Source organism: Wyeomyia smithii, chromosome 1, assembly GCF_029784165.1.
Source record: "Wyeomyia smithii strain HCP4-BCI-WySm-NY-G18 chromosome 1, ASM2978416v1, whole genome shotgun sequence".
In the NCBI taxonomy this organism is placed as follows: domain Eukaryota; kingdom Metazoa; phylum Arthropoda; class Insecta; order Diptera; family Culicidae; genus Wyeomyia; species Wyeomyia smithii.
In genome coordinates, this window is record NC_073694.1 from 82697147 (window position 1) to 82711985 (window position 14839).

Sequence of the window (14839 nt, forward strand, 5' to 3'; positions counted from 1 at the left end):
AAATTTGTCGCACCCGTCTAATTTACTGAATGTGAAATAGCTTCCACAGTGCATGTTGTCCGTGTATCTTAATTCCCCCAATGTTAAGGCAGCTCAAAGGTTGTAATTAGCAACCGATTTTGAACCGCAAAATGCTTTTGAAGTAGAATACTTCTCTCAGGAAGTTCAGCTACATAGGGATGTGGAATGAAAATCTAAAACCGAAAAAAGTGAAAAATATGTCCAATTTCAAATGATAATATATCGGTTAGTATTCGATGGATTTCCTTCGTTTTTGCAGCAATAGATAGGAAAATCTTCTAAGATTCTTCCCATATGCAGATAATTGTAACTTTATTATTCAAACTATTGTACTATTGAAAATAGCCTTGTCAAAACGAAAAATTCGACCTCTGATTGGTCGTTATATGATTGCTTCCCAAGCACGGTCGACAGAATCATAGACCTTGCCATTTGAAATGTGCAATTTGGCCTATATAAGAGCCTTTTTCACCCGAAGCCGCTCATTATAATTCTAGACCGCAACAGAAGTCCTCCCTTAGCAGCAGCAGTGGATACAGCAGCAGTAGCAGTACAGCGGATAACGGCCAAAGCTGTGGTATGGCAACGGATAGCTAAGCGCGTCTCAGCATCGATAGCAGGACCAGGTGATGCAGGGCAGCGAATACCAATGGCAACAGAAGCGTCCACTACTGTGGCAACGGGGATAGCGCAGCGGTTGACGTTGGTCTCAGCATCTATATAAGCAGGGCCAGCTGATGCAGTGTGGCATTTTAGTGAAATGCTGTCTCTGAGCGATAGCAGGCACACTAGCAAATGCATACAATGAAAAGAACGTTCTGGAAAACTTTTCAGTGTTTATTTCCCCCAAGGAATACTTTATTCGCACTGCCAGTGATAACGCAAAGATGTGATCGGCATCTTATCAAACATTGAATTAAACAACAAATTGTCCTTTTCAGGATGAAATAACCTAATTGAAGAGTTAATATTTTCTCCTAAATCAATTTACACTTTCAAGAAAATTTGGAACAGATATATATATATATATATATATATATATATATATATATATATATATATATATATATATATATATATATATATATATATATAAATATATATATATATATATATATATATATATATATATATATATATATATATATATATATATATATATATATATATATATATATATATATATATATATATATATATATATATATATATATATATATATATATATATATATATATATATATATATATATATATATATATATATATGTATATATATATATATATATATATATATATATATATATATATATATGTATATATTTGGCTTCATCTCCGTGTCTCAGTCATGAGCACAACATCCGAAAAGCTTTCATTATCGAGTCCAAATCATGACAAGCAACTATATTATTGAGAATGGTCAATCTCGTTGAAGCGCGAATTTTGACTGATCTGATAAGTCGTTAATGAGATTGCTTCCCAAGCACGGTCGACGGAATCATAGACCTTGCCATTTTAAATTTGCTATTTGTCTGTATAAGGATGAGAATTATCGACTGAAATGGCTATCGATAGTTATCGATGATTTCCTACTACTATCGATACGTTTTTCATATCTATATAATAGCTTGTTTCAGTCGAAGCCGCTCATAGGGACGAATGACCGTTTGGGGTTAAAGTCCCATCAAAAGAAATCAATCAATCAATCGAAGCCGCTCATTATAGTTCTAGACAGCGACAACAGCAGTCTTCCCTTAGCAGCAGCAGTAGCAGTGCAGTACCAGGCGGATAGCGGCCACAGCTGTGGCATAGCAATGGATAGTGCACTAGTTGCAGCGGATCTCAGCATTGATAGCAGCTGGGCCAGCTGATGCAGCGTATAGCGGCCAAAACATTGGCCTGGCTACGGATAGCGTAGCAGTTGCAGCGGATTTAGCATCGATAGCAGCTGATGCAGTGAGGCACTTTAGTGAAATGCAGTCTCTGTGCGATAGCGGGCACTAGTAAATGCATTCAATGAATAGTTGACTCATTTTGACAACACATGACCCGTCTAGTTTTGAGTGTTAAATCAGCTTTTCACTGTTTATTTTATCACAAGGAATACTTTATTCGCACTGTCAGTGATAACGCCAAGATGTGATCCGATATTGGATTGAACAACAAATTTAATAATGACTGACACGCAAGCAGCCGGGTTTTTTTTCTTGTAAAAGTATTCTACTTCATCCTTGCGGTCGTGGCTTTGCACACAACCCTCCTGTGATTTTTTTTGATTCTAAAATCGATGTGAGCAGACCAGTTAAGTTTAGAGTCTAGTATTACTCCAAGGTGTTTAACTTGATCTGTCACACAGACCTCAGAGTCGAAGAAACGAAGTGGACGACATGTAGCCAGGCATTCTAGCTACATGACTACGACTACGAGAGAGCCGCCAAAACTATCTTCAGTAGAGAACCAGAGAGAAAGGCCGTCGACTCCATGGTAGGCCTCGCACGCGGTGGAAGAAGATGCACGATCTGCTGGTGTACGAGGAGACTGGAGAACGGCTGCCCAAGACAGAAGAAGCTGGACATCGCTAATTCGTTAGGCCCTAGACCGGTGAACGGTCCGTCAGCCAACAAAGTAAAGTAAAGTAAGTTACCATTGGATGCTATGGTATTAAAAAAAATTAAGACCACCCAATATAATACAATTTGAGGCAACAATTAAATTGTGATTGACGATAATGGTTCTATGTTTGCCATTATCCTGTTTTTAATTTTCATTCGGTTTATGGTAACTTTGCTTGTTCTACAATTATCAACTTGGTGTTAGAATAGCACTTTCATTGTTTTTGATTGGCAACCTTCGAGGTGAATCAAACACAAGCATATGCAATTTACACGTTGTGAAATACTTAAACCACGCTTGGTGGGATGGTCACCATAGATACGAACTTATTACGTGGTATCTTGGTTTATAATATTAGTATTTTAGCTGGTTAAATCATCAAAGAGGGTAAAAACGAGGTTTTTTGTTATGAACCAAAATCCTCAGCAGAAATTCGTGGACTAGCGAAACCACCAGCGTATGAAAATTTTATTGTTATAGAGCAAGATCGCGCCAAATGACCTATGGTCGAATATCGACCATTTTTGATTTGAATGAAACTTTGCACACGCTGCTTAGCAAACTGAGCATTTTTCACAGGTGGAGAGATTTTTTACACCCATGAGCAGGCATCCCAATTGTACATTTATTTTTTTTACTGTCATCCGTGGCGAGTTCAGTTGTTGCTGTTTGTTCGTGATACCTATCCGCGCTGGTAGTTGGTAGTCACATTGAGAACGTATTGGCAACAGAGCATACAAAAGGAAACGAAAAATATCCTCAGTGTGTCGATTTGGCATTATTTGGAGGATGTCTTCGGAAATGCGAAAGTAGAAAAGAGTTGAAGCTGTTTTTTATACAGACGTTCGTGTTCGCACTACACAAACAGCGCGTTTCGGTGACAGCCCAAATCCAGCGAAGACATTTTTTCGTTTTTTTTAAATTTGCCTGTGACGGGTGTTTTAAAAGGCTGTAGGGAATATTAGAATAAGAATAATTTTGCTGGCGAATTTTTGGATTGAAAAAAAAAGCGTCGACTGTGTGGTTGTTAGTCACGGCATTATTTTTCACTGCTTGGAACATGAAAGTACATCAGAAATTTATTTTATATGGTAAATGAAGAATTGCCATGCTTAACGCCAACGTAAGCGATCGGGCCAGAGCCTTGCCGTAGGTTGATGCACAGCTCTACTTACGACTGTTCATTAACCTACGGCAAGGCTCTTGCCCGATTGCTTCTGTTAGCATTCAGCATGGCAAAGGTCTTAGTGTTTTAAACCGTTGGCTGTTTCACGAATAACGGAAGAGTAGACGGATAGGACGTGGTTACACTGGGGCGCTGCGGCACAAGCTGCGTCGAAGCAGTTCGGGATCTGTTTTGACGCGCGTTGTTGACATTATTCCTCATCGAACTGTTTCGACGCAGCTCGCGCCGCGTCACACGGTATAACTACGGCCATAGACTGAAATCGACGCGTCCTTTGTTTTTCATCGGTCCAGTAAGCGCGGATGTTTTTAATTTGTTTTTTGCATGAGTGTGAATTGAATCATTTGGCTATTTTCAATATTCCGAAGCGCAGCGGGCTTTGCAATTGTTATTTTGACGTTGGACTAACGTCTATATCGAAGTTAGGCACCTGAATTTGAAAATCTAGTAATTCAACCGGGGAAAACCAGGGAAAAGTGGTCAGGTTTTGAGCGCTTATATATCAGTCATTTCTTTTCAGAATTTCGAGGTTTTGGCATCAACCGATCAGAAATTCTTTTACGGTTAAATTTATGTAACAAAAATAACCTATTGTTCGAGATACACTATTGAAAAATTGATAAATCACATCGATTGTCTAAATCATACCGAGCAACCAATCACCACCTCTCTTCACAAGCACAGTCGACACTAACGGATACAACCGATCTGACTTTGTAAACAGTCTCACAGCTTTCAACCAATAACGAGCTCGCTTTCGGTAGCTGCAACAGGTGTTTCAACACCGTTTTAAAATGCTTCTTTTATCATTACCACTGAACAGATTCTAAACACCAATGGCTTGATTGATAGGGGAAATATTGCGCAAGATTGTCATATAATAATTTAAATATGTTTTCGATACTAAACTAGTTAAAAGTTGTGTTAAAAGTCGTGCACATTCAACCAATCACAAGCTCGCTTCTTGTTTGCTCGCGGATGGATTTTTGCTTTGGGCTATATAATAGCCTGTGCCGTCTCATAGCAGTCATCAGTTAACAAGTGAAAGGCCACCAGGCCGGTCTTGTATAATCAGCAGCGGTGGCTGATTCCAGCGGCCAAACTGAGCTGCAGCAGAACCAGAGCGGTGGTATCAGGCAGCAGCGGCGGAGGTAGTGGGAAGCTGCATTTCTTCATTCAGTTCGGTGCCCCTTCGATCTGAGTTGGACCCCACCAGCGGTAATCCAATTCAGATATCGTTGGGTGAAAACGTTGGGTGTGTGTGCAGTGTGCACATATAGCGTATGTGCATCTGTATTGCTATGACATTTGCGATGATAGGGATGGCGCTGTTGCGTGTGTATGGCTAGCTATAGCGTGTGTAAGACACTAGCATGTGTAGCATATTATGGCTATTGCGTGTATATCTTCAGCGTGTGTACGGATAGTTATAGCTTGTGTGTGGATAGCTGCTGCGTGTGTAATGATTAATTATAGCGTATGTATGGATAGTAATAGCACATGGTTGGATAGCTTATGCGTGTGTATAGATAGTTGTATCGGATGTATGGAAAGGAATAGCGTGTGTATGGATAGCTATAGATACAGCGTGTGTATGAATAGTTTTAACGCGTGTTTAGATAGTTATGGCATGTGTGTGAAAACTATAGCGGGTATTTATCGAAGATTATTATTGTCATTGAAAATATTAAAACGTCTTAACGAACACAGTTGTGAATTTGATTTTACAGCAGTGATTTTAACTTCTTCAGCCAGTCTTTATTCATCGAGGAAAAATTACTACCTATGAATGATCAACACTTATTTACTAGAAATTTGATTTAGATCAAAACGGGTTCTTTTGAGTATCATAAGTTATTGGTAAAAAGAGTTGCAAGTTTTCTCAATAAGCATTCATTAAATTTTCGTTTTTGTTTCTCGGTGCGCGGTTTTGATTTTGTTTCTCGCACACAGAGAAAGAAACAAACTTGTCGCTATCGTGAAAAATAACAAAACAATTAGAAATGCTCTAAATCACAACTGAAGAAGTTAAGATATTTTCCTGTCACTCGCCCAAACCTTGATAACAACTACCGAAAAACGTGTGATTGAGCTCTTGCTATATTGAGTTATTGAACCAAACGTTTTTTTTTTCAAATACATGAAGTTATATGCTGGGCTGGAACTAACCTAGCATGAGTTTTATCGATTAAATGTCAAACAATTTTCAAATTTAAAATTTTCGGTTGAATCGTTCTGGGCTCCAATTTCAGATAGTTTCGTAAAGTTTGCTTTTTGCTTAGATAGGAAAATTTTACCAATTCGCTCAATTAAATGATTGTCTTGGTAGTCCAGCAAACAAAGGGTTGATTCGAATATGTATGAAATGACAGCGATTAAATAAAAGATATCCATTCTTTTAGTATATATTATTATTTATAACGTTTTAACGTCTCAGCATCCAGAAATGCACTGTTAGATAAAATTGCAGCAAATACTAGAGTTGCAATTCTCTCTATTATTTGTTTTAATGGAATATAAGAATACCGTAGTCCAACGTCATGCGGTCGTGTCTTGAATACCACCCTCCTACTTTTTTGATGCGATGAAACAACAATTGCAATTGCGCTTGCCCCTTTAGGGTGGTGGAGGCTCAAGAAATCTGGACACTGCGCGTTTTATAGATAGGAAAACCGGCGCGGACGATAGGCGGTGGATTTGTACCGTGACTGCGGGCAATTCTGCGCAGCACATATTTCCGCGCACTCATGTTAAAAACTATTTTTCAACGGTAAATTTCACTAGAATACAACTAATCTGTGTGCTTTACCATGTGCATAGCAAAACCTGCTATGACAGTACAGAAATTAGGTATGTTTTAGTAAAATATACTCTTGAAAAACAGTTTCTTAAGATGAGTGCGCGGAAAAATGTGTTGCGCGGAATTACCCGCAGTGACGGTAATTAAGCTCCGGGATTTTTCTCCAATTATTGCAAGGCCAACAAAATACTGCATTTTTAAGTTGAAAAATAAAAAAAATCATTTGTGTGAAATCAGAGATAAAGGCCCAAAAACTTATTCTTTTTTTAATAAGCAAGAGAAGAACAAACTGAAAATCAAACTCAGGTTGTACCACTTTTTTATGCAAATATGTCAATATAAAATCAGTTTCAAATCGAACTCATCTAGCGATAATTTGCTTAAACTAGACTTTGTGCATAACAAATGTGTATACAGCTATTTGTTTTTTTAACTGTTACATAGCGTCCTGTGGTGCGCTGTGTCAAAGTTTAGTACCAAGTGCCCAGAGTAGCTCCATGCCTATCTGGTGCGCTATACAGTGCCTTGCTTCCGATACAAAATCGCCACCCTTTTTGCAGCAACTAAACATTTTAATTATTTCTTCAGATTATATTTTTCGCTTTTTACGCGGGTTGTTTTTATGCGTTTTTTTAAACGGGACATTTCTACATACAAGATCATTTGTACTCGGTATCAAATAAGTTTAGTATAAGTATATCTAACCTAATATTTTAAATGCAGTACAACCAACCGCGTAAAACGCAACCCCAATGTACACGGATTTTTCAACTAACGCGGATTCCGCGATATTGCGCGTATTTTTTTTACACGGCACAGAATCGAAAATGTTTTAGTGGATTATGCATTTTCAAGCTAAAACGAAGTTTCAAAGTGGATTTTGCAAAGTTTATCGAGTCCCGTTATGTAGCAAAGTAAAAGTTGGCACGAAAGAGTGAACGGGAGACGATGAGCATTCGCATTGTGTTGTGCTAACTAAAGTATGTTGATTTTGTTTGGCGTCGCTCTGTAATCCATTAAAGTCGCTTCAAAACTAAAGTTAGACTAAGACACCCAGTCAATCCGTCCTACTTAAAAGGGCGCATGCATTATGGCCTAGATTTTTTTCAAAGCATTATAGCTCAGAAACCATTGATTGTACATTAAAATCTGCCTCAGAACGAATTGTAGGAAACTAGAGAAATGAAAAAACAACTTTATTTCTATTGAAGATTGAGATTTATTAAAAATTTACAATTCCAACATTTTTCAAAATATGTATTTTCCAATGATTTTATACAAATGAAATAATCATAATAAAAATTTACCTCTTTTGTTAACTAAAATTTAGTGTTTATTAAGAATTTTTTTCCCAATCAACATTAAATTTCAATAGTGGTGCGAAAGTCAAAAAAATTGTCTTGACTATGATTTAAAATATTTCAATGCAAAATGTTTATTAGTTACAAAACCATATCAACCAACCAGTTTTCTTCAAATTTTTGTTTTGATTCTCTCGAATCACGATGACATCGCTGTATGGCTAAGAAAACCTTCTAAATCGGGATATGATGGGCGAAAATCTGATCAACGGTAACTGTTTTGAGGAGACTATCAAGGTTCGAAGGTTAATCACAGATAAAAAAAAACTATCAACATATTACAGAACAAATAGTTTATTCAAAAAGAAACCGTGAGATTATAACGAAAACATAAAATAACAACAGAAAGAAAAATAAAAAACCAAAAACAAAAACATTTAAAACAACTTGTTTGTGTCAAGTCATTAAGCTCTGTACTCCTTCCAGTCGTACATTTTTGGCATAACTAAATCCAGCAGCTCCTCGTTCAGTTTAATAATCAGAATGTTTGACAAATTTTCTACTGACAGTTTGGTTCGTGCTTCCGATAAAACGAGCGCTAGACCGCTAAATCCCCTTTCCACGGACACCTGAGTTGCAGGCACTGAAAGAACACATAGAGCCGCTTCCGCAAGCTCTGGGTTTGACACTTTCCGATCTGTCCAGTGTTTCCAAATGTCGTATTTATGGTTTTGATGTGGTTCTAAATCCAGTGACACGATTTGCTTAGCAAGACTGTTTTCTGAAGTGGATTGTGAACTAAAAGGTAGAGCTCCTCCAAATATTTTGGTCATGTAGTCATCCAAACTTGAAGTGGATGGTGATACGATCGCACTGGCTTCCTGTGATGAATGTGGCTTCAGTGATTTGAGTCTTTCATGAATATCTGTAAGAAATTTCTACAAAAAGAAATACTTGCTGAATTTACATAATAAAAAGTTTGTTAAAAATACCCTAGCTTCTTGTTTCTCTTCCGGTGAGAGGACAGACGAGGATAAATAATTCAGTCTTGGGTCGATTAGAACAGCTGCTTTAAAAGGTAAATTTTGCTGAAGTTGCTGAAGTCGAACGTTCAATGATGCTGCCAAGGACTCAGCTAGTTCATTTGTAGGCTGCTGATCTACCTCCATCATACATCGAAGCCATCGAACGTAAAACTCAGATAATGGCATGTGTTTTGCCTGCATTTCTTTGGTACAAACATAAATCGGATGCAGTGCGTTTTTGTAGTCATGTATATAGTCCCAGTACTTCGACAAATCTGTGAGGAAATAACAATTACCGTATAAAAACGAAGCATTCTTAAACTGTTTAACTCACCTAACTCCTTAAACTTTTTGCCTAAATCTCTATAGAAATTCTCGTTATTTTAAAAATTCAGAATCATCTCGTAAATGCCTCCCCAGCGTGTTTTTGCATATAACGGTGGAAGAGGAACCTTGCCCAGGTCAAACGACGGTTTGTAGGATGCTTTCCTACAGCTTTTAGCCACAGAAGTGATACCTCGAATACGAATGTCTGAGTGCTTGATTACGTCAGTAACGGCTAACTGTAAAGTATGTACTGAGCACCGCACTAAGCTTATATTTGGGGCTAAATTCCCGATGTCATTGAACATCTCTTCATCATCCTCATCGTCATCGCCGTCATCATCCTCATCGTCATCGCCGTCATCATCCTCATCGCCATCGCCGTCATCATCCTCCAGTATGTAATTTTCATTTTTAAGAGTTTCTACATACTCATCAAGCTGCCTAACAGCTGCGAGCATGTTTGCTCTGTTGTCGCAAGTCACAGTGAGTACTTGTTCGAAAGTGATATTGTACTCTAGGAGAATATAATTTATTTTCTCTTTTATGTAGCTTGCAGTTTGTCGCTCTGTCAGTTCCAGCATCGCTATTAAAGAAATGTGAAAGAACAACAGGTAGTAGGTATAATTCAACTGTCCAACTGTTAGTTCTATTGTAGTGGAAAAGTTTTCCTTATCATTATGTAAGCTATTAATTAACAGTTGAGATTTTACGTAACAAACTTTACGGTCCAAGCTCTTAATGAGAATTCTATTTATGATGTTATTTCTTACGTGCGAAAAATCGTGTCACATCGCTCGTCGCTTCCTGTGTGGTCGCAGCCTACGTTTTCGATGCGTGGCTGCCATGTCCGAGTAAACATACCTTACCTGTTCACTCTGCTAGGATGCAAGGCATGGCATGCACGATCCAACTTTCAAACGAAACCCTCTTTTTCTCTCTCTCTCTCTATCATCCTATCTCTCTCTATCTCTCTATCACCCTCTATCTGTCTATCACCCTCTCTCTCTTTATCACCATCTTTCTCTCTCTTCTTAACCCCCTATATATATATATCTCTCTCTCTATCGTCCTCTCTCTCTATCCCCCTTTTTTTATTCCTCTCTCTCTACTCCTGTCTCTCTTATTCCTCTCTCTCTAACCCTCTCTATCTGTTCCTCTCTATATCACCCTCTCTTGTCTTTCACTCCCCTCTCTCCCATGCAATACAAAAGTACAGTCGTAAGCCCATACACAACCTGGAACGACACTATCTGTAACCGATTTAATTTGTTACATTTACAATCTAATTAATAAAGTCATCGATCTAAGAACCCCTAAATATGTACTTTTTCGGAATCATAGAATAGAAATAAACAGAGATTGAATTGTTTTATTATATTAATATGTTTCACCTTAAAAAACACTTTTGCAAGAATTTTGAATTAAATCAATAAAAATTTGAATAAATATCAGTTGTTGAATTATTTTTGGTGTGGTAGTGAAAAACGTGCCAAAAAAAGAGATATCTTACGAAAAATGTGTTATTTGAAATTGAAAATAAATTGCATCCGAGTGTAAAATTTCTCACAAACATTTCCAAACTGTCTATTCGTACTTAGAACTTACCGAGAGTGCGGATCACTACTTGTTCACCGTTCCAAAACTGTATATTAATTTATTCACTTATGTTCGAGCGTCTTGATAGAAAAAGTTTCACTACACTTTTCACTTTTTATTCACTTTCACTATTTAATTCTATCACTTTTCACTTGCAAATACGTATTTCGGCACTGACATAGTGCCTTCGTCAGTGCTTATTTGGACAGTCTGAATTAATTTTAATTGAAATCAATCAATTTTAATTGAAACAATTTTTCCGCTCACTTCCTCGCGGATGTGTGCCTTAATTTTTTTTGCACAGGTGGCTAGATGTTTGATTGCCGTTTCAACGTTAATCGTCATACCAAGCGAACCGCAAATCGGATCCAGCAGCATTTTCATTCCCTTCAATTCTACTTTACGAAGAGGCATGTGCTCAACTCCCGTTAATCTAATTATGGCCTCGATAACATGCTGTTGGTCCATTACAACGCTAATTTTCGCAATGCGTCGTTTATTTTGGTGGTGCTTCTACGTCGTCTTTAAATAAGCCTCTCATCCGAGCAAGCTCTTTATGTTCAGACCGGAGATGCCGGATAAAGTTACCGCTATCCAGTCTTCCTGATTTTTGCTTGTACCGGACTGAGCATCTTCATCGATGCGGCAACATAAAAAACCGTTTTCATCCACTTCCATGCACTCCTCCGCAATACTTCTAAACGTTTTTTTTTCTTAGCCACTGGCCATTCTACATGACCCACTGGTGTTGCACTGTCAATTTCATAAACCGAACCGGGATTTTTTTCAATGTCACTGCCAGTTTCTGTAAAATCTTCCATTTTCGATAAATTAAACACAACTGCTTGCGTGTACTTACAACTCAATAATGAATCAGCCTTAGCGCATTTTATTCTTAAAAAGCAGACTGTTCGGCACCGTACCGACAGCCTTCGTGCAATGAAAAGCAAACCCGACAATCGAGCGGTTATGTACTGAAGGATGTGTGTATTGCATACCGAATGTTATATACAACCATACATGCCTTCGTAGACATGAGAATAAGGTGAACGGCAGAAAAAAAAAAATTCATCTATAAAGAACTAGACGGCAACGTTGTAGTCGTGAAATATTTTAGCTGTCGGCTGTCTCTATTTTGCCAATACCAACACTGTCAGAGAGGGACGCTCTCGAATGTCATCAAACAAATGTCATGGCTCAGTACATTTTGCTCCCCTGCCCATGAGTTACATTCTTAAAGGGCGTATGTATTTTGGCATAGGTTTTTTTGAAGCAATGTAGCCCAGAAACCGTTGGCTGTATAGAAAAACTGTCTGAGAAAGAGTTGTAGGGAATTAAAAATGCACCTTAAAAAATTTATACACTGTACAAAAAAAAATTTTTTTTGACCAAAAAAAATTGAAATAAACATTATATTTTAATTTAAAAAAAAGAGTTAAATTTTTTTCTCATTTATTTTTAAAGAAACTTGACGTTAATACGCAACTTTTTAAATGAAAGTAGATTAATTTTTTAATTAAAATTCTAATTTAAACATTTTTCAAAATATTTGTATTCTGATGATTTTAAACGATGCAGAAAATCATTTTGAATCAAAAAGCTCTTGGTAGTAAACATTCTAAAGGCATCGGTTTTTGAGTTATTTTGAATTTAAGCTCGAAAAATTATTATTATTTCGGAAAATACACGTTTTTCTTAATTTGTCCATGGTTCTCCAGCAAAAACCATACATTCATTGGAATGCTTGATCAAAAATATACAATTCATTCTTAGACAACAAAACGATTGGATAAATAACTCAAGCGCTAAACCTTAGCCTACCTACACGTTCCCCCTTGCCGAATGTTTTATAGAAAAATATGTTTGTCGTGCAACACTACCTACTTGTTTACTAAAAATAACTGTTTGTAAAGTACGCAACCAATAACTACTGGGTTACCTATAATATCTGTTTTCGTATATAAATACGATTGCACTATTCCAGATGTGTTAGTAACAGTTTGTATTTTGCAAGCCCAAATGCTGTAAACCCTTTCCTGATCATCGGTGCTCATCAAACTTACGCAAATTGAACGAAAACGTTATTGCAAAATTAAAAATATTGAACAGTAAAGCTCATTTTAATACGTCTTTATCAATTTGTGATTCGTGTAGTTATTGGAATAATAGTCAAGCCACCATTCATCCCTTCGTTGTTTACTATTCAGAATCTGGAACACTTAAGGATATCAGCATCATCATAATATCGGAAGTACTCCATCATGATACTGTTGCGGTTCAGGTGTTCATTGCCAAATTAATGAGTTTTTTGAAAACAACAATAAAGTTGAAGAAAGCGATCTTAATGTCTGATGGAGCTGCCTCACAATAGTCACAATATAAAAATAGAAAAAACTTTGCAAGTCTTTGCAAGTTCCAAACAAAATATAACGTCGATGCAGAGTGGCATTTTTTTGCGACTCCTCATGTTAAAGGCCCATGCGATGCAATTGGTGGCATATTAGAACGAATGGCAAGAAATGCTAGTTTAGCTAAAGAACATGAACATCCCATTACAAGCGCAAAAGAATTGTATGATTGGTCTTATCAGAAAAGTAATAAAAATTCATCAAAAATGTCATTTAGTTGGGTATCATATGAAGAATATGAACAAGGAGTAACAGAATGGAGCAATATTTTCAAGAAATCTATAATAATAGCTGCCACACAAAAGTATTACTCTTTTGTTCCGATTTCGGAAAATAAGATACAAACGAAGCTGTTTTCAGAAGATGACGAATCATTTACTTATGATGTATATAAAATATAAGGTGAAACTAGTTCTGTAAAGTATCTATGTCATAAAAAAATATGTTCCTAAGATAATAAAACTCGAAAATAAATATTTGATTCTTATATATATTTATATCACTTAGAACTTTAACTTAACTTTTTTCTTGAGAACCGTTCGCCCAATCGTTTTGTTGTCAAAGAATGAATTGTATATTTTTGATCAAGCATTCCAATTAACGTATGGTTTTTGCTGGAGAACCATGGACAAATTAAGAATAACGTGTATTTTCCGAAATAATAATACTCATTTCAGACAGTTTTTCTATACAGCCAACGGTTTCTGGGCTACAATGCTTCGAATAAAACCTATGCCAAAAGGTATACGCCCTTTTAGAATGTAACTCATGGGTGTAAAAAATCTCTCCACCTGTGAAAAATGCTCAGTTTGCTAAGCCAAATACGTGTGCAAAGTTTCATTCAAATAAAAAATGGTCGATTAAATTTTCGCGCATTTCCAGGCGATTTGAAATGATTTGCTCTATACTTTCATATGCTGACTACCGAATCTGCATTAAACAGAGGTTTGAAATATGGTAAAAAAACTAAAAAATAGTTTTTTCATTGAAAAATGTGTTTCGACAGGTTTTTTTTTAATTGAAACTCTCTAAGTCAATTTGAGGAAGAGATACGAATTTTGTGACTTCGGAAATGTTGGTCGTATTGGCTTTACCTATAACTGTACCAAAGACATCAACCCAGTATCTCGATGAAACAAAAAAAAAAATAGATTTTGCATCTCACTTTTAGGGAGATTAATCACAAATCTCATAGCACCAGAAGATGCAGGGGGTTATACCTATCAATTTTGCTGAAGCCGTCATAATTTTATATCCAACGTACATGGAGTTATCAATTAAGCGCGTCAAAATGGTCTTTTAAACCACTGTGTGACGGTCCAGTCTCTCAATTCCCTCAGTATTTTTTCAGCAGGGTGGCTACCCAACCGGGAAAAAAACCTGGAACTGTTTATAACCGGTAAAAACCGTGAATTTCACTGAATATTACAAGCTAGGGTGAGATTTTGCCAGTGGGGTGAGATTGTACCATACAAATACATTGTTTGTCAGCCAACTCACGGCGATCACAAAACATAAATTTCTTTAATAAATTTCTTTAATAAGTTTCCTCGAATAATTAAC

General features: G+C 36.8%; 1 protein-coding gene across 1 annotated transcript; it reads right to left on the bottom strand.

The window, feature by feature from the left end:
- Positions 1–8384: 8384 nt before the first annotated feature.
- Positions 8385–9853, bottom strand: LOC129716881 (uncharacterized). The gene is given in 3 exon segments (XM_055666725.1): positions 8385–8858; positions 8913–9220; positions 9280–9853. Coding segments are annotated over 3 exon segments (1356 nt in total).
- Positions 9854–14839: the final 4986 nt, after the last annotated feature.